The sequence below is a fragment of the Periplaneta americana genome, chromosome 9 (genome assembly GCF_040183065.1).
Source record: "Periplaneta americana isolate PAMFEO1 chromosome 9, P.americana_PAMFEO1_priV1, whole genome shotgun sequence".
Lineage (NCBI taxonomy): Eukaryota > Metazoa > Arthropoda > Insecta > Blattodea > Blattidae > Periplaneta > Periplaneta americana.
The window spans coordinates 60,276,001-60,298,423 of NC_091125.1; the positions used below are offsets into that span (position 1 = coordinate 60,276,001).

Sequence of the window (22,423 nt, forward strand, 5' to 3'; positions counted from 1 at the left end):
TCTGCGATATTCCTTTATTTTATCATTACGATTATAAAATCTGTAGTTCTTTCCGTATGTCTTTATTCTTTATGTACTCTAATCTTTTGGATCTTTTTTTTTCTCTCTAAAAATATAACATTTCAGTACTTTTTACTTTATTAACCCTTCAGTGCTGAGAACTATTTTCGTTTTCATTTTCTATATTTTTTTCACATAGCCCTATACCTGGTCTGTACATCGCTCATGTAATGAGAAAACTACTAAAAATATTCCATAGTCATCAGAAGACGCTAAAATTGCATGACAACTTTAGTTGCCACCAAGCACTAAAGAGATCATTTTTACGACGTTAAAAATCTGTCTCACAATGAATTAAATTATCATCTAACATATGGAATGAAATGCGCACACTTTTGCTTTACTGTAGTGCTCACTGGCAACTAAAATTTCCTCATGATTTCATAATACTGTAGGATATACCCACAATAAAACTATTGCCTTAAACTAGCTTCAAATTAATACTAGGTAAGCATTCTGAAATGTATTTTAGTGAGATCTGAAATAATGAAGTAAAATTTAACAACAGTACTTACATTTTAGTTTCATGTACGTAGACACACTCAAAATCACTACAGAATTTCGCGTCTGCACTCAACAATAAATTATTTTGAAATTAAGGATTGTGCCTGAAATGGCGGGAACATATGTCTGGAAGACCTTGCGTGGCAAAAAAAAATAGTGTCAACCTAAATATTATGTTTATTACAATTTTTTTAAACAAACGGCAACAAAATCTGCCACTGAGCACTAATGGGTTAAGAATACTCTAAATGAATCCATGTTTCTGAAGCATATAAGAGAATAGATGTATTAATCTTTAATAGAACTTCATTCTATTCGCTTTTCTTGTTTTATTTTTCAGTGTTCGATGGTGCCGTACATGAAATGAAATTTTGACACTTTTTGTCAACGTCATTTTTCGTTTCAATTTTTTTTTGTATTTATTTTGCAACTAGATAGTTAACACTTGTTCTAATAATAATAATAATAATAATAATAATAATAATAATAACAACAATGATAATAATAATAATAATAATAATAATAATAATAATAATAATAATAATAATAATGTGGGACATTTCGGAAAATGAGGACATTAATTTATCTGGTTGATTAAATTTTAAACTTAAGAGATCTTATTTGAAATTATCCAGGAATGATGAAGTACTGTATTACATTGCAGACGACCGATTCTGAAGATAAAAGATAAGACATTCAAACTGCTTCGTAATTGTTTGACGCGTGAGCACGCTGTTCGACATTTGGAGATAAGTTAAGAACTTACATTTACGTCAAACATTTGAGGTTGATTATCATTTTCGTTACAACTATAAAATGTAATTCTTACTCGCTCAAGGCCAGAGTAAAAAAAAAATGTGACATAGCATCTGAGAAGAAAAGTCTTCCACGTCAGGTCGAAACAGCTCTGATGAATTTTTAGCGACATGAACGAATAATGTAAAAAACATATTAAGTACAAAAATATACTTAACAATACAAGACATAGGACATAAAATATATGTTGAAATATGTTGTAGATAATGTAGTGCTGTACAATAATGCTTTTCACGAGACATAATTCATACGACTCTTCTCCTTCGTAGTTAACAATATTTTGTCTAGGCGCACAAATATTTAAATTACAATCACTAACACGACTGAGTCAACAATACAGCTAGGCAATTTTGCTTAAGCGCGAATGCATGGATAAATATATAATAGGATGCGAAACTGCAGTCAGCACCATCTGGCGGCGGGGGGCTGAAATAAGATGATCAGCGCCAAACTTCGTAGGTGGTGAAGATTAGAACTATGTGTTGGGTACATTACACAGAGTTCTCTATTTTATCCGTTCGAGATATTGCTCGAAGAGACAAGATGGCAGAGAGAAACTTGCTAATAAGTGAACATAAAGTGATACTACGTGTGTATAAGCAGTGTATGTTAAACAGTGATGTTTATGGATGTTATGAAAATAGTGTTGTTGAATGTATTGTAAAGTAATAGTAATATAATAAATTGAACTATCTAAGTAGTTTTTGCAGACTTTTCTATTGCTCTGTACAATAAATACCCAAAGAATACACCCCCAATTATCTAACCTTTCGCTTTATTTTTTTTGTCTCTGTCTGGTCATATTTTAATTATGTAGTGTAAAACACATCGTCTCTTTTATCTTCCTGTTGGCTCCCGTAAGAATTTTCATTGGAAGATGCTGTGAGGAATAAAAATGTAAATGTCTTATTTTAAATTGGGTTAGTTTTGAATATCGATGAGGGTGGGAGGGAATACTTTCTGCACAGTTTAACATTTTCGTCACCAGGTGCGCTGCTAAATGCATGGAGTAATTAGTTACTCTTTTTGCTACTTGGTGCGCTGCTTAGATGTAATAACTCCCCTCCTCCCAACAGGTGGCAGCAAGATCAATTTCTACAACAGCGCCTCTAGTATGTGTTACGGGAAACTCAGTAAGTTTCGCATCCTATTATATATTCATCCATGGCGAATGGCTCGTACTGTTCTGGGCTGCTGAAAAGCCGACACAGCCATAAAGTCGCATGAAAAAGGGTACAGTACTTTAATAATATTTTAACTTTTCATTAACAAATATAAGCCAGTTGCGTCACAATTTAGTCTCAAGTAAAGGAAGATATGTGTGCCTAATAGTCATAATTATACTAAATCAGGCCTACAAAATATCATAAAATGTATACTAGTGAACAGTCCGTCGCTATGATTCAGTGCATAGCTATTGCGCTTCCTTAAGAAGCGGTTCACGGCTCGATTCCTGTCCTGGACGGAGAAATACACGAGTTGGGGACTACCCTCGCACGTAGGCCGCTTGGGTGGGTCCATTGTACTAACTGGAATGAAATAACGTGCAATACAGATTCACCTGCGGGCCACTCCTGAACTCCCCTACAGTCTGCAGAATCCTTATTACCTTCCACATAGACATCACCGCAGTACCTGAACGCCTGGTTCCACAAGCCATCATGAGCCCCAAGGGAGAGCCCACGGTACAGTTTTAAAATAAGTAGGTTATAGTATTATGTAACAAAATACTTTACATTATAAAACACAACATTGTGCATAAAATTAAATTGTAAATCAGGTGTGTCCAACGAGCGGCCCTTGCTGCTCTCGAAACCATAGCATGCGGCCTGAAGTGATACCGTATTTATATGTTATACTGTATTACTGTTTTTAAATAAGTATATCTGTTTGAAATAAGATGAATCTACAAGAGAATGGCATTTAAAAAAATACATACAATAAATTGTTATCAGCACATGGAAGCCTGTGTGCGAACCTTCACCCTATTCACCCTACTGTATAAGGAAAAAAGGAAGAAATCTCAACTGTTTTGGGAAATGCCAAGACCGTTACTTATGACACCTAATAACCGCGTATAGCTTTGAAGTCTCCTTGCATTGTTGAATGCGCCGTAATCTTTCTACGTTTCAAAGCAGAGTGCGTGACAGATGTTTTATGATTATTAGGTTGGTAAAATTTGTAAAAAAATTTAAAATAAAACAGGACTCTTCAAGGGCTTTAGCACCAAGGAGTTTAGTTTAGTTATAGTCACGTCGCTGTTACTTCCGGCGTGACTCCTCCACTTTGCTTACGTCTTAGGAAGTGAAGGTTCAATAAAGTCTGGGTAGGTAGTATCGTTCGTCAATTTTGGTCTTCCATTGCCGAGCTACCAGACAAGGAATCTGTTTGCCGCACCGTTAAACATTATCATGTCGTAGCCCCTATGATAATAAATCAAACGCACTGTAATTGAGCAAATAATTGAGCGCCAAATAACGTCCTCGTGTGCTTTCTGCGAACGCTAACGAAAGAACAAAAATGGCGGGACATAATATTAAATATTTATCGAGCCTTAGGAAGCGCATAACGTCATCAGCAGCGAATGAAAAGACGCACACGTTTAAATTTAGCCGACCTGCAATGTGATTGGATGCCGGAAATAAGAGCGACGGGACTATAGCTTTCAGTTTGCACTGAAATGCTAAGACCGGTATTTATGATACCTAATAACCGAGCATAGCTTTGAGGTCTCCTTTTATTCTTGAATGTGCCGTTATCTTTCTACTTTTCAAAGCGGAGTGGGTTCCAGATGTTTTATAATTGTTATGTTGGTACAATTTGTAGCAATTGAAAATAACATATGTAGCTTTCCGAGAATCTGCAAATGGAGCGCGTTGACTTTCAATTTGTGTCAGACTTAAGGAATAAGTTTTACAATAAGTTTGCTAGATTAAACCAGGGGAGTCTCGTTCGTGAGAAGCAGTACCAAATCTCGCATTGACAGGCAAAATAGGCCTATTAGTTTACTTAATATTTTAAATTTAATATAACAATTTCAATTGAACAAAAATTTAATATTAATCTTAGATATATTTATCTTTATTATGTTCAATTTGAATATACATAAAAATGATGTAATATTATTTTACAAAATTAAATCACATGGCCCGCAAACCAATCCACTCTAACGACAGTGGCCCTTTGCCGAAAAAGGTTGGACACGCCTGGTGTAAATAATGTTTGATCAACTTAGGCCTACATTCTTTATTATAGTGTAAATAGTAAAAAATAACTTGTTCTAGTGTAGATAGTGTAAATAGTTTAAATTGTAAATATTAGTGTAATTGTTAAAGTGGTCCATGTTTTTTTTCTACTCAACTTGACGAAATAAGAGTCGCATGAGCCTAGCATATCTACTTAAAAACTCCAGTAATAGGCATACTTAATCTTGTAGCCTCCTGTGACAAAGTACTGTCCATTGTCATTACAAGTTAAAGATAGAAGTACTAATCCAGCATCAAACACTTCAGCCCTAGCAAACTGCCCGACACACCACGAATTCCTCTCTAGCCATCAAATCCGTATTCTACTCTATGGCCTTCCACAGTTGGTGATCTGCCGTAATTCCTACAGTTACTCTGAGTCGTCATGTCCCGGAGAAGGGAAGAACCCGCGTCGCTAAGATGCCTCTAGTATTCAACGCCGTTGACATCCTACTAAACCGCGAGGAACACTCACCATGGCAAAAAGATAGATTCGGCGTCGAACAAACATAAGTGGCGTCTTAGTTTTAGAAAAGGAAATGGAATGAAAAAAAAGTTGAGCAGAGTATCGAGGTAAACTGGAGAGCCCCAAGTAAAACCTCGCAGTGTTAGCTTTGTCACCACAGTCACAACTATGCCACTGTAGATAATTCAACTCGGGTTCGTTGTCGTCATACGCCAGCGGTCAGTCAACTGAACTATAAAAATGGTTGCCATTGGATTAGAAACTTTAACTAATATTTCCATATTATGAACTCATATTTATCCTCTGACATATAAATACCTCGATAACCGCTAAATAAATTTGAATTTATATCCCCTCTTGATTTTGTAAATAATTTGGAGAGAAATTTGAGATAGTACCATAAATAAAATTACAATCTCTTTTTAAATTTCTTTTCTGAATTAGAATGCACAATCAAACGGTCATAAAGTTGAGATAGAATGTGTGACAGATCTTAGGTTAAAAAAGAAATGACGCCATATTTAAAGGTCTCCATATGTTATGTGTTTCAAAAATTTAGTTAGTCTACCATCAGAATTATTCTACTCGGACGAAATCTGCGTCTTAAGTTTGTATAATTGTGGTCATTATTTTGTCAACGTGTCGTAATACCTCTTTCACCTAGAAAGTTGATTGCATCATGACACACTGTCTTCGTAAGATAACGGTCCCAATGCAGATAAAGAGGTTCGATATACTTAGTTGTTCGCATTTACTGAAGTTAGTATAAGCTAATTGCTTGTTCGGTATGTTTGTGACCATAAAGTGCAATTGTGTGTCAAATCAGGAAACAAGATCACGTATTGGTTTCAATCTGTTAATTGATTTTCGTAAAGACCGCATTAGTTTTGGAGTATTTGATTGAAGAATTTTTGTTCAAATATCCTTCGATAAAATACAGTAGTGAAAAACTGCAATTTTCTATTAATTTACTAGGTAAATATATTTATAAACTTTACAAAATGAATAACTTCAAAAGTATTTCAGTTTTAATCTATAATTTTTCGATTCAATTACCTGTAAGAGAATAATAATTATTTCTATGCCTTTCTTGACAACTTCATTTTTGTAATAATGCTAATTGATTTCAGGAATATGTCGAACCACAATTTTCCATTCAACGTGGCCGTTTTTTTCTGCGCAATGTCCGGAGGTACAGCTATTAAATGTCTTGTTGCTCTTCTTATTTTCTACCCATGTCTATTATTCGCCCAGATTAATGTGATTCTGGTGTTCCTACTTTCTTCTCAGGTCTTAACATTCTCCGTGATTAATTTGAAGCTTGTTTCCTATTTTTTACTCAGGTCTTAACATTTGCCAGATTAATTTAAGCTAGTGTTCCTATCTTCTACCCAAGCCTCAATATTCTTCCAGATTAATTTGAAGGTAGTGTTCCTATTCTCTGATCAGGTCTGAACATTCACCCAGATTAATTTAAAGCTTGTGTTCCTATTTTCTACCAAGAACTTAACATTCTCCCAGATTAATTCGTACCTAGTTTTCCTATTTTCTACCTAGGCCTTTATTCTCCCAGATTAATTATTTGGACCTGGTGTTCCAGCTTTTTACTCAGGTCTCATCATTCTGCCAGTTTAATTTGAAGCTGATGTTCCTATTTTCTACCCAGGTATTAACATTCGAACAGTTGAAATCGAATGGTACACATCTGGGTGATATGGTGGAAGACGAAGATAAGTACGGCCGTGTTTCGCTAGGATTTCATCTATAATTTTTTATTTTTATTTTTTTTATTTTTTGCTAGTTAATTTGCTTTTAATAATAATAATAATAATAATAATAATAATGATTTATTTAACCTGGCAGAGTTAAGGCCATACGGCCTTCTCTAACACTCAACCAGGAGTAAAAACTGCGTTATAGGAACACTACAAATTTACAAAGTACACACAAAACTGAATAAGATAATAATAATAAAATGTAAACAACAAGCAAGAAGAAATCAGACATAATATTATATTTATTATATTATATTTATTAGATGATATAATGTTGTTTCTATGGCTTTGCTGTCGAAAGGGAAGTTATTTATTTCCAGCCAGCCTTTCATGAATTTTATTCCGAAATTAATTCTAGGCGGTTATGTATGTGAATGTTGTGACAGAGGGCAGGGAGGCCAGGGAGGATTTCGGCGGTAAATTTAGTGTTATAAGACATGTCAAATATTTCTTATTCATTTCATCACAAACATTTCCTTTCTTGTTTCGGAAGTTTGGAGTGAAGCCGTTCCTTCCTTCGATATGAACGACAATGATACATTCCTCTTTACATATACAGGGTGTAAGGTGTATAAGTGCCGTCCTTTTAACAGTCGTCGGGGACAATCTATAGGATCAAAAAATGTCCATACAACATAGGGCCAAAACTCGAGAGTTTTCCGTAGAAAAAAATATTTCTTTTCTTATTTTATTTGCGTTATACTACTTATATCCTTACTAAAATTAGGAAAATAATTACACCAGTAGGTATATCTATCAAAGAGTTAATATTAGTTTAAATAAATATTTGTGTTCTATTACATTTTCGTGAAATTAAATAAAAATGCAAGCTTAAATTTGTTAATATTCTGGCGTGAGAGACTTAGCAACGTGTTCAGCAGGCAGTACTCTGCACAGACGTAAGTACAGGTCAGCTGAGTTCAAGCTCCCTGTTCATAGCTCTACTGCCGAGCGGATAGTAGTACAGTTCAGGGTATTCGACAATCTCAGTCACATATTAGGAATATCATGTTATTAATTTATGGAGAAAGTCGTCGTAATTCAAGTGAGTCAAGAAGGATGTACCATCAACGTTTTCCTCAAAGAATGTTACCTAATCGGCGAACTTTTATAGCAATTTCTCAACGATTATTAGGAACTAAAGTCTCTTACACCGTTTCGAAAATCACACATCCAGAAATATGTTTAAAAATGATAGCCTACTGCTTTACGGAAACGGGAGAGATTAAAATATTGCATTAGAAAAAAGTTCGTGTGATTTTGTGCAGAAAACCATTATTGTTACTTTTTAGACGTACAATTAAGAAAAGAAGCAATATTGTTACATAAAATGTAAATTTACCATAATGTTCTATTAATGAGATTGAAAGTTTGTATTTGCTGCTTGTTTTATGTAAACAACAGTATTATCATGGTCCGCTCCTGCATTAGAACAGAGCATCTGTTTTGCACCAGTATGCCTGTACCAGCTTGAGCTGTGTACTTCTAAACCCCCTCCTCGCCGCTTGAGCCTTACTGTATACAGTACTTCTAAACCCCCTCCTCCCCATCCAGCAACGTTATAAAACGCCTAATATTGTAAACTTTAATAATTAGTAATAATTATTTAGGAATAAAAAGAGAGGTTACTTGAAGGAAAAACTGAATGAGGTAGAAACAAATAGTAAGAATAAAAACATTCGAGATTTATATAAGGGTATAAAGGAATTTAAGAACGGATATCAGCCAAGAGTAAACGTGATCACTGATCAAGGATGAGAATGGTGACTTGCTTGCAGACTCTCCATCAATCCTAAACAGATGGAAAAACTATTTTGCGCAACTACTAAATGTACATAGGCCAAATAGAAATGATCGGGACGAAATTGAAATACAAACTTCTGAGCCATTTATACCCGAACCCACGCTTTCAGAAGTCGAAATTGCGATAGAAAATCTGAAAAAGTACAAGTCTCCAGGTATCGATCAAATTCCAGCAGAATTAATACAAGAGGGCGGAAGCGCATTATATAGCGAAATTTATAAACTTGTACTTGCTATTTGGGAAAAGGAAATTGTACCAGAACAATGGAAGGAGTCCATAATTGTACCTATTTTTAAAAAGGGGGACAAAACCAACTGTGGTAACTTTCGAGGAATATCACTTTTGTTGACGTCGTACAAAATTTTGTCCAATATTCTTTTGAGAAGATTAACTCCGTACGTAGATGAAATTATTGGGGATCATCAGTGCGGTTTTCGGCGTAATAGATCGACTATTGATCAGATTTTCTGTATTCGACAGATAATGGAGAAAAAATGGGAGTATAAGGGTACAGTACATCAGTTATTCATAGATATCAAAAAGGCATATGACTCGGTTAAGAGGGAAGTATTATATGATATTCTTATTGAATTTGGTATTCCCAAGAAACTAGTTCGATTAATTAAATTGTGTCTCAGTGAAACATACAGCAGAGTCCGTATAGGTCAGTTTCTATCTGATCCTTTTCCAATTCACTGCGGGCTAAAGCAGGGAGATGCACTATCACCTTTACTTTTTAACTTCGCGCTAGAATATGCCATTAGGAAAGTTCAGGATAACAGGCAGGGTTTGGAATTGAACGGGTTACATCAGCTTCTTGTGTATGCGGATGACGTGAATATATTAGGAGAAAATACACAAACGATTAGGGAAAACACGGAAATTTTATTTGAAGCAAGTAGAGCGATCGGTTTGGAAGTAAATCCCGAAAAGACAAAGTATATGATTATGTCTCGTGACCAGAATATTGTACGAAATGGAAATATAAAAATTGGAGATTTATCCTTCGAAGAGGTGGAAAAATTCAAATATCTTGGAGCAACAGTAACAAATATAAATGACACTCGGGAGGAAATTAAACGCAGAATAAATATGGGAAATGCGTGTTATTATTCGGTTGAGAAGCTCTTATCATCCAGTCTGCTGTCCAAAAATCTGAAAGTTAGAATTTATAAAACAGTTATATTACCGGTTCTTCTGTATGGTTGTGAAACTTGGACTCTCACTCTGAGAGAGGAACATAGGTTCAGGGTGTTTGAGAATAAGGTGCTTAGGAAAATATTTGGGGCTAAGCGGGATGAAGTTACAGGAGAATGGAGAAAGTTACACAACACAGAACTGCACGCATTGTATTCTTCACCTGACATAATTAGGAACATTAAATCCAGACGTTTGAGATGGGCAGGGCATGTAGCACGTATGGGCGAATCCAGAAATGCATATAGAGTGTTAGTTGGGAGACCGGAGGGAAAAAGACCTTTAGGGAGGCCGAGACGTAGATGGGAGGATAATATTAAAATGGATTTGAGGGAGGTGGGGTATGATGATAGAGACTGGATTAATCTTGCTCAGGATAGGGACCGCTGGCGGGCTTATGTGAGGGCGGCAATGAACCTCTGGGTTCCTTAAAAGCCATTTGTATGTAAGTAAGTAAGTAATTATAATTAATTAGTTAAATATTGCAATTAGAAAAAAATTGTAATGACATTTTTTCTTCCTTAAGGCATGAATAAAATCATCAGTTAATATAGTGGCACTTATACCCTTTACACTCTGTAGATGCCAACAAACAGTAATACTAGCATCACTCCAACTCAATGATATAGTATAGTATATTTTCGGCTTGCTTTAAAAGCAATTGTATTCGTCGTCCCTCGGTCTTAAATCTTCGAAAACTTATATCATGGTTTTCTCTTAGTCCTTTTCTATTAGATTTAACTGTCTTCCATTTAAAACAAAGATCTTGACAATAACACTGTTGTAAGAATACTGATTCTATCTCGGAACCTAATTGTCGTTCAACTTTATTTGTACGTAGTCTTTTGACTCTTGGAACTATTAAATCCTGTGTGTGAATACTGTGAATAGTACATCGAATAGAATATTTAACAGAACATTCATTTCCGTTATTATTTTGGAACATAGTGTTTCCTATCTGGTGTTTCCAATGATAATCTAATTTCAGATTGCTCTTATCGGTTATGTAACGCTCTTGAAACCGAACGTATCCAAGACTCCTTTACCGGTTCCTTTTAAACTCGTTCTTATACTTTCTGAACCTTTGTTTTAAATCCTGGGGAACACAATCCTTATTTTTTTGTCTCCCGCTTCATGAAATCATAAATATTAGCAATAATTTCTCGGCTCCTGACTGTGTAATGTTTTTCTTTTTTAATCAGAAAATGCAGGAGGTAAATTGTACACGCTAAAAATCCACACGAATTGTAATGAGGTGATATCTGTTTTATAATAATAAGAAGAGCGGAAGTTGAAAATACAATACGTAATAATGTCACGTGGAAATGTATAAACAACGAAGGGGAGCGTTATTGCTATTATTCAGACAGAATATACAAAATATGAAATAATCCTTGCAATAAACAGGAGACTATGTATAAAGGTGGCTGCAAATATTTAATTAATTTGATATCATGTTAACTAAAATAGCTGTTTTACAGCAATACACAATTATATTTTAAGGAAATTTTTTTAATTTGTCCGACAATATATACGAATATATCTTTCATTACGTTTTACAGAGTTTTTATTTACCAAACATGTTTATACTAAAGAAAAAGTTCTAGCTGTAAAACCAATTGCGTTAGAATGATAGATATTACCGTGGAGTCATACACTGGTCCAAATATTCTCTAATAGTAATACGGGAAAGATCATGGTTAAAGTGGCCAATGACTTATCAGTGCTATCTAGCGGCAGGGATTGTAGGCAGCGAGGATGACGTGAGCCATTATGCAGTTAACTTTGACATCAATTTTGTTCTTAGACAAATACGTGGTGTAAGCAATACCACTTATTCTGGTATAAGCCATAAGGATTATTCTCATTGTTGTTGCACACGTCAGGGAAATGTGGAATTGTTTGTTCTGCGTTCTTCTGTAAAAACTACGATTGGCAAAAGATGCTAGATCGTTCTTCACATTTACAAAATATACCGATACGCGAGAGAATCCTAGACATAAAGCTTAAAATTAGAGGTACATAGTATCACTACAAAAATTACAAAATATATTCAGATCACTTTAGATTATCGGACTTTAATTTACAATAATAAATTTGAGAAGTCAAGGGTAAGTAAAAATGAGAAGTAATTGGAAAACTATAATCTACCGAAGTTAGACTGAGTTAAGAGCTTCTTCTTCTGAAAATATGGGTCAAATACAGAGCACAATGAAAGAACCGCGAAGGTACCAAAAACTTACTAGATCTTGCATCAAGAAGTTGCAGGTTCTGTGATGTCAGAGAGAAACGAAGGACGATACTCCTCTACCATGTAATTAGATAGTGCATTAGTAATAATATATTATTCTCTATGTTAACTGAACCAGTTACTAAACTGCATAAATCTACTTAACTTTCTTTATACAAAATATAATTTCTTGACAGTTTATTCGTATAAAATACTGAAGTTCATGATTTTGTCGAATCATATATGAAGGATCAAACAATATTGAATGGAGAAAAATTCTTGGATTAACGAAGTACAACATCACAATTTCAAGCTAGTTGGCAAATTAATTATGTCGAAATACCTAGATAAGCTTTATTTCAAAGATAAAGATAAGAACCCCGCTTTAAAATTGCCATGGAAAGAATTATACAGGGACATCATTTTATTTTTACTTCAATTTTTATTGTACCTGAGTTTTTGAATGTACTTCACTCCCACTCCTTCTTGTAATGAAGTTCAACCGACCTCCACACAGATCCAAGACCGCCATAGTAGCCTTACGGTCATAGTAAGCAGTACGTTTCAAAACTATGTTCGCGTTTTCCAGTGACGAAAGAGCTTTTAATATTGCATCATTTTCCATTTGCCTACGTCGCATCCCGGTTTGCCCCGCCTGCTTCTATTTGCCTCTCTGTAAATGCTAGTGGCTGGGCTGTCTTAGCTCTTTTCTGAGAGCATTAATTTCTGTTAGGAATTGGACGTCTACGTAATATTACACCCATACAATTGTTTAAAATAACTTAAATAAAAGGGCCTTGTTATGTAATTAACTGTCACGTGATTTCCTCCTTTTCTACGACGCTGCGACGTAACCACTTAGACGGACAGCACATAGAATGTCTGAATAAATTTATCTTTTCGGATTGGGCAGAAGTGAAGATTGAATTTACAGTACGTAAGGTCTCTTTCATAGAGTAGGTACATAATTATTTCAACATGAGTTACTGATACGAAGTACGAACCTGGTAATTGGAATTACGTACAATAGTCTATAGTGCGATAATATGCACATTAGGACTGAAGCTTGTATCGAAATGAACAGCCACCATTTTCAAAAATATGTTTAAATATCCATATTATGATTATTTTTCAATTTAACTTCATTCTCTATATTGTACGCTAATGTGCTGTAGACAGTATAATATACACTGCATAATGAATACGTCCGCATGGAAAGCTCAGTCCGTGAGTAAAAACACTCATTGTTAATACTGTACTGTATTTTGATTAAACAAAAACCTAATGAAAATTATCAAACTCAAAATCGCGATATTTCCTAGTTTACGTTAATGGATGAATTCTTTTCTTCTCTCCTATACCTAGTAAAGTGATTTGTTTGTATTTTACGCCAGTATCATCGAACTCCAAACGTGGAAGGGGGTAGCAAACGGTGTGTCCGGTTCTTAATCATTGATCCAAAGGTATAGCCAGGTTAATATTAGAAATGTTAGTAAAAATAAAATGATGTCCCTGTATCATAAGTACGAATTAAAATTTTTAATAATCGGAAGTTAAAAAAAAAAGATTGCATAGAAAATAGTCTATATTTTCTATTGTTCTATCTGAAGAGGGAACAACGTGACTCCAGCTCCTCGAAGTTTAGAGCTAAAATTAGACAACTGCATATGATGAATCATTTCCTTAGCCGTCTTGAAAAAAGCAACTGTGAAATTGGCATTAGTTATTTCTTACTCAAGAAAGGAGATATCGAGGCAACTAAATCGAATTTTTTCAGTCGGTATTTGGATGAAACTGTTTATGGTGGCAAAAGTGTACAGCATTCAAATAAATAAAACGTATTGCAAGAGAATGAAGGAGCTCATGTTGCAGATTGGGTGTATAGCTGAGTGAATCACGAAATTTGTTGAAGAGAGTTTTTCTCCAGATCGTTCAAATGAGGTGACAACACACATCACAAAAAAAAAAAGAAAGGAAAAAAAAACAGTGAAGATTTAAAAATGGTTCCCTCTAAGAATATTTATCTCCTAAGACAAAATTATATTCTGATATATTTTTTTTTAATTAATAATGTTCTTTGTACAACTATAACTGATGTAAATAAAGAGCTATTTAAACTGGTAGTACTCCCTGTTAAAATTTCCGTTTGCAGTGACTGTGTCAATATCTTAATTAATAAATATTTCAATGTGCTAACAAACTTTTACATCAAAAGTAAAATGGACAACCATTTAGCTAGGAAACGGAATACCGATAAGAGATGTGTAAAAGCTGCTAAGTCATGTGTAACTAAATCATAATTACATTTGAAAACACAAATTGTGCCAAATCATTTCTATTCTAATAACTTTGTAACTTCTCATTAATTTAAAATGTTGTGAACAAAGCGACTCCAAATTATACAATAAAATTGCTTTGCGTTTTCTTATTGGCATCAAATGCACATCTCTCCGCTTTTCCTCACGTAACCCAACACGCCGCAAAGAGTGTATCAACATTTTAAGCCGCTAGATGACAGCACAGTCACTTTTCGTCGCAGCTTGTAATGCTAAACAGGACAGCTTTCCAGTATTATTGTTAGAGAATATTTGACTGGTCGCAGAGATGGGTGATTCAGTTTATGCGGGAGAAAGTAATGGGAGTGACTACAGCCTATCGCATCGTTGTGCGCTGTGGCCGCTCTCAAATTGTAATTGGATCTCTCTGTAAGATGAGAAAGTACAGTATGTATCATTTACATTACATTGTTTATTTCAGTGTCGCTCTCTGCAAGATGGAAGTTAAAGCTCCTAGCTGGCTTAATGCAGAGCTACTACAAACAGCCCTGAAATCTGCAAGTGATCCAGATCCGAAAGTGATTTCCTTCGAAGTGAAGAATGCAACAGCTGCCGGGGATAATTACTCGAGCGACATGTACAGAGTAAAAGTCAACTACACTCAAGGAGATACTGCAAAGACGACTTCAGTCATCGTAAAGGTTGCCAAACACTTCGACATTTTTGACAAGGTACAAAATGCATCACAATTTACAAGCATTCGATTACATACAAAGTTGTTCCTCACTTAAGCATTTCCATATTGAGAAGAATATCATTTTGAAAGGTGGGACAACTGTGTAACATTCTGTCACGCATTTTATTATAAAGCAGGCTTTAAACTTGTGTACTGCCATAATTAGTGCTGCCAGACCAGACACTGACACTTTCTACATCAAACTGATTGGTATCATATTTTTTCATGCAATAAGCATCTTCAACCGTGTGTGGTCTATTTCATGTTTAGGCCTATCTTTGTCTTTTAACAATTTTCCCCTAAAACAGTCTTTATAACATGTTCCCTTTATCAATATTGGCATTGTTTTTGATACAGTATGGGATGAGCCTTATCATGCTTTAAATACTTTAAACTTAATAAAATCGTATCTTAACGACAGAATTCAAATAACGAAAATTGACAATTATTCAAGTGAACCTTTAATTATTAATATAGGTGTTCCCCAAGGCGCAGTTCTAGGCCCTATTCTATTTTTAATATATATTAATGACTTATTAAAAATTGACTTACAACAATACTATGGTGTTCACTATTCTTATGCAGATGACACAGTTTTACATTTTGGTGGAAAAACCTGGTATGATGCATATAATAATTCAAATAATGGACTTAAATTAATAAAAATGGTTTGACATAAATTATCTTTCTATCAACGAAAATAAAACCATAATTATTCCATTCTCATTGTCTGAAAAATGTAACAAACCTCCTACATCTACATTAAGTATTGAATTACATAATTCTGATTGTTGTCTTATACAGTGTAAATGTCCGATTATTAAAGAGTCCTCTGAAGTTAAGTATTTAGGCATAATTTTCGATAATAATTTAAAATGGAACCAACACATTAATTACCTTTGTAATAAATTACGTAACATAGTATATTATTTTGTTTTATTGAGGAAATACTTTTCAATAAGTTTATTACGTACAATATATTTAACTTTATTTCAATCGGTAATTATGTATGGAATTATAGGATGGGGTAGCTCATTTAAATCCAATTTTAATCCACTTTATTTATTACAGGAGAAAATAATTAAAATATGTCTTCATAAACCTATTGATTTTCCATCTCAAAATTTGTTTCTAGACTTTAATGTACTTAACGTAAGACAAATTTATTATATTGTATTAATAAAATTCATACATAAAAATCGAAATAATTTTGAATTGTATTCTCATAGTTATGAAACAAAAGATATGAATTCTTTAAGATTGTTTGAACCAAAATGCAACACTGTTACAGTATTTAATCATAGTAGTAATTTAGGCCCAAGAATATATAACAAATTTATATTTAAATATCCTAATGTTGTCAATTCTAATAGTTCTAGTATTAAATTTAAAAAGTTATGCATGGATTTTATAAAACTTGAAAAATTGTAAATTTAAATTTATATACTATAATTGCATAGTAGACATAAGACAAATTGTATTGTATAATTATTAATTTCAATTCAGGAATCCGGCCCTGCGCACGAGTTCTGCTCTTTCAGGGGCGAGCTAATTTTTTTTTATATTATATTTCATGTTACGATTATTAGCAAAATAATAAATAAATAAATAGATAGGTGGGTAGGTGAATAGGTAGACAGACGGACAGACAGACAGACGGACGGACGGACAGACAGACAGACGGACGGACAGACGGATTGACGGACAGACAGACAGACAGGCAGACAGACAGACAGAGAGAGACAGACGGGCGGACGGACAGACGGACGGACGGACAGACGGACGGACGGACGGACGGACAGACGGACAGACAGACAGACAGACAGACAGACGGACGGACGGACGGACGGACGGACAGACAGACAGACAGACGGATTGACGGACAGACAGACAGGCAGACAGACAGACAGAGAGAGACAGACGGACGGACGGACGGACTGACGGACAGACGGACGGACGGACGGACGGACGGACGGACGGACGGACGGACGGACGGACGGACGGACGGACGGACAGACAGACAGACAGACAGACAGACAGACAGACAGACAGACAGACAGACAGACAGACAGACAGACAGACAGACAGACAGACAGACAGACAGACAGACAGATAGATAGATAGATAGATAGATAGATAGATAGATAGATAGATAGATAGATAGATAGATAGATAGATAGATAGATAGATAGATAGATAGATAGATAGATGTTTTTGTAGGCTGATTATAGGCAGTACTTTTCATTCACGGAATAGCACTTTTACAAGCTTTTGATTTTGTATTTTATACATCTTGTCTTAAAATGATTTTTCTACACATGCAACCTCTTCAAGATTTATTTGGTAACTACAGGTTCTAGACATGTCAAGCTCAGATCATTCGAAACACAACTAGGCAATATTCCAATTCCTCCTGAACCCTGCGTAGCATGTCACTATTTACATCAACCATTTTCAATCGTTATTCCGCGGCACATTAATGTACCGCGAATGATCCGCTTGTGTACCGCGAGAAAATGTAATTAGTAAAGGTTGTGGATGCAAATTGGAGAAATAAATGTGAAAAGACTAGTAAAAAAAAGAGTCCACAAGAGTAATCTTTTAGCGAACGCAGCACATTCAGTAAATAATTTTCAGAATAATCAATACTAAATTCATCTTGCTCATACGTCGATTTTTGAAAAACGAGATTGAGTTCTTTGTGAGAACAGAAGGCGTAAGAAGCAAACTGTGCATTAAAATTATAAAATTTTGTTCAACACGATCCTTGTGTTCTTCCTGAAATCTCTCAATTCTAAGACCTTATGCTGCTCGTATCCAATTACAAATGAGTTGCAATGAATCTAGGCATTCTGAAGTAGATCAAGAGCATTTTATATTGATACTCTCAATTCCGTATTTGCTCTCCCTAGCGAAATAATTTCTAATTCAAGTATTACAATTAAGTAATCCTCAAAGAACCATATTGTGCAGGGACTGTAACTGTGAGGAAAACAGTGGCACCGGTGTAACTAGTGGAGTACTATAATTATTCTGTAAGCTGTTAACTTCAATTGTAAAATTTTCCTAAATAATTTAGTTCCAATTTTCAAAGATCTGTGAAGAGACAAAGTATTGAATCATTTCGAGGGAAAAATTGTTCCGGGGCCGAGCATCGAACCCGAGACCTTTGGTTAAACGTACCAACTCTCTGCCAACTGAGCTACCCGGGAACTCTACCAGACACCGATCCAATTTTTGTCTCTATATCCACAGACCTCAAAGCGGGCTGACAACAGTCAAGCAACCAACGATGAGTGCACACTAACTCTGTGTGACTTAAATTGTGGTTTTCTGTTAACGAACAGTGACGTATATTATGCAATTGAAGCTTTCAGATGTAACTCCCTGTAAAGTTGATTTGAATAATTTCGAGGGAAAAATTGTTCCGGGGCCGGGCATCGAACCCGGGACCGTTGGTTAAACGTACCAACGCTCTACCAACTGAGCTACCCGGGAATATAGAGGGAAAATTGGATCGGTGTCTGGTAGAGTTCCCGGGTAGCTCAGTTGGTAGAGTTGGTACGTTTAACCAAAGGTCCCGGGTTCAATGCCCGGCCCCGGAACAATTTTTCCCTTGAAATTATTCAAATCAACTTTACAGGAGTTATACCTTAAAGCTTGATTTGCAGACAAAATATTATTCTTCACAAATTACTTAAGTTTGAATTTTCCCCATAAATGCTGTGCTTTAGTTCTTCAATCGTCAAACTGAAGAAAGTATCTCTGCAGTCTGCAATTTAAAATCCTTCATATGCATGTTCTTGGTTACAACATAAGAACAAATATTCCCATGAAGAAAGAGTAGAAGGTAGTTCTTTATCCCATAGTAGTGAAAAGTAAGTTTGTCTTGCGATAACCTTATTAACATTTTCAGATCCCCTCATTTTTACATTTACAACAGATAGACAATATAGGTTATCTACTCTTCCCCATGACCGAACATCAATGATATAAGATTGATGAATTCCTTCCTTCACTTCGCACCAACTGGCACCAATTCTGCATATATATATTAACCAAAAGTTATATTTATTGTTTACACGTATTTCACTAATGATGTTCTTAAGTATTCCATCAGAACAAAGTGTTGTCGATTGAGATCTGATTATTTCTACTGCAATATATGCCACTGTCCCACAGCATCCCATTCATTCCTAAAGACACAACTTATCGCGATTATGTCTGATATGAAGAAATAAGCTAATTTTAGTCATGTACATCGTGATAAATTACATGTACAATATTATGGTTAGTGATGCATTCGTGAGGAGACATGGTATGTCATTTTAATCAGTGAAATTAAATCTTCTTATTAATCTGATGAAAATATTTGCGATACTTTGTGCAAAGGATACATTATTATTTTTTATTCAGAGAGACGGAGGCATATAAATAGAGAAAATTTTCATTGAGGCTCCAGTAATTTTATTTAATAGTGTAATATAACAATAGTTTCAACAACTTGGTTATCCTTTTCTTGTTTTTTGTTAATTTTTATAATCGTAATAATTTAAGAGGGTAATATTTAATTAAGGATAACAATTTATTTTCAGATCTCAACAGAATTAATCCCCTTTATTTTACGACGCTTTATCAACAACTTGGTTATCCTTTTCTTGTTTTTTGTTAATTTTTATAATCGTAAAAATTTAAGAGGGTAAAATTTAATTAAGGATAACAATTTATTTTCAGATCTCAACAGAATTAAACCCCTTTCAGAGAGAGATAAATGTATTTACTCACATTCTACCATACCTTCAAGACTTTTTGAGGGACATATTTCCTGGAAAATTCCAACCATTCGGAGCAAATTTACTTCACTCTTCCAATGAGCTTTCTACTACCTACCTTATAATGGAGGATCTGAAAGAAAGTGGGTTTAAAATTGCTGAAAGAATGCGTGGGTTGGATATGAATCATTCACTGCTGGTAATGAAGAATTTAGGCCGCTACCATGCCGCTTCCGTCGTATTGCATGAAAAACAACCTGAAAAGCTTCGATACTTCATGGAAAGTTTTTATAATCCTTCAAATAAGGATATGATGGATAAATTTTACAATGGAATTCTACGAAATGTGGCCAGAGAGGTAGAAACTTGGCCCGACTATAAGGAAAGATTCGCTAGCAAGCTTCACAAATTAGCAGATGACCCTTTCATGCACTGTGTTAATGCGGTGAAAAGAGATGAGGAAGAGTTTAATGTTCTCTGTCATGGAGATCTTTGGTTGAATAACATGATGTTTCGTTATTCTGAAGAAACTGGAGAAGTCGTTGATGTCAGGTAAGAACATTTATTCTTATACTTTTGCATCGTTAGCGGTTCTTTGCCGAAATTTTTGTAGTAGCTGGAGGACTTGTTCAGATCAACTCTTTGGCAATTGTATTGTTCATGTTCATTGTGGGATTGATTTTTGGTAGAGATCAGTTGTTTCACAAGTGATCGACGAATTTATCATGTTTATGTTATGCCGTCTTCTGGTAATTGAACAGCTAGCCTAGAAAAGAATATTCCAATAAGTTCACGAACCATAATCAAGTAATGAGGAAAGATATCAACGGCTGGTTTTGTCGATGTTAGGAATTTGGATAACCACTAAAACTGCATACTTCACTTTTAGGTTCGTCGACTACCAAATAGGCTACTGGACGTCTCCTGCCGTTGACCTGCAGTACTTCTTCCACACCAGTGTGTCAACTGATCTTATTGACAAACGTCATGTTCTTATACAAGAGTACTACAACAGCTTGACAGATACGTTAACAAAGTTGGGATACAAACACTTGCAACCGACAATGAGTCAACTGGAGAAACAACTGAATAAAAGGGGTCTACATGCAGTGATGACTTCCACCACAGCTCTTCCTATTATTATCGTCGACAAGATCAACGCTCCTGACATCAATGAATTAATAAATAAAGGGAATAAAATCCATCTAAGTGAGGCTTACAATTCAGCTATGAAAAAATTCTTGCCTGTGTTTGAAGAAAGAGGTTGGATATAGTTTCAGAAATCTTTGAACATGTACATTTATGCATTTGGCATTCGATAATTATGGTCACACTTTCTGTTAATACTGTTACTTCACTCAAGTGCGCTATGTCAGGCAAGAGATAATGACCGTGTTGTTCCACTCAAGCAGGGAATATGTGAAGTAAATGTAAAAGAATAACAAAATATTAAATTTAATTTTAATTTCATAAAAAAGTATTATTGGTTTATAAATGGGTGTAATTAATAGATGCGCGGACTATAAAAAGAGAAATACTTAATTTAACAGGATCTAATTCTATAGTACTTAACTGTGGCATTAATTTCCAAACTAATTCACTCCTCACATTTATATTAATTATAATTAAAAAAAAAACTTATTCGCTTCATATTGATGTGCCAATCCTTTCGACTAGCAATAAAATTGTATTCTTGTCTCGAGACTAGTCCTCAAGGAATGAGGAATTAATTATGAGCTAATTAATGAGAAGGCTCCGCTTTGTTAAATTTTAATTCTGGGAGGATAAAGACAGAAATAAAAACTTTCAATTTGTTTTTAAAATCCCAAACTTCTTTTCAATCACATGCTGGTCACAATAACAATCGCGAACAGCATAAGCGTTTCACTCAATTATATGAAATAGATGAATCCCTGTCACTTCACCGAAGACCATCGTCGTCAAAGAGAGATAGTGATTAATTTGTTTTCCTCTCTGAACCAAAAATGTGTCCTATGTTCAATCTCGATCGAGGACGATAGACACTGCAGTCTTGCTGTATATTGAAAGAGGTATTTCCCTGTGAATGAAATAAAGTTACAATTATTTACCTTTTTATTCGTAACATAATTATTTCTTCTTAAAGTGAGAGCTTACACGTAATCGCATACTAGTAACATATTGTTCTCGCCATTGCCTCACTGACAGATGAACAAGAAAATTTTAAGTAGGGCCTATATATTAAATGCAAGTATCTCATCTCAATTATGGTGCAGTGCAAAAATAACACGAGACTGATCTCCAAAGTTCCCTGTGCTCATGAACGTAAAGTTGCTTTGAAACTTTCAGGGTGATCAACGTTGCGAGAGAATTTTTGGTAAAGACAACCGACGTTTCGGGGCTGCATATCGGCTCCATCTCCAGGACAGGTTCCTGGTAATGGATCCAAAAGATAGATTTCCCCTTCTCCATTACCTGCATGCCCTCAAGATGGAGTCGCCATGCACCTCCCAAATGTTGGATCTCTCTACATCAAGGATACAGTGGAAATATCCAGAAAACA

At 35.0% G+C, this 22,423-nt stretch overlaps 1 protein-coding gene across 1 annotated transcript; it reads left to right on the forward strand.

The window, feature by feature from the left end:
- Positions 1–6,231: 6,231 nt before the first annotated feature.
- Positions 6,232–21,978, forward strand: LOC138705992 (uncharacterized). The gene is made up of 4 exons (XM_069834857.1): positions 6,232–6,283; positions 14,855–15,104; positions 19,844–20,433; positions 20,771–21,978. Exons 2-4 carry the CDS (start codon positions 14,871–14,873, stop codon positions 21,153–21,155), a joined length of 1,209 nt encoding a protein of 402 aa, XP_069690958.1. The 5' UTR covers positions 6,232–6,283; positions 14,855–14,870; the 3' UTR covers positions 21,156–21,978.
- Positions 21,979–22,423: the final 445 nt, after the last annotated feature.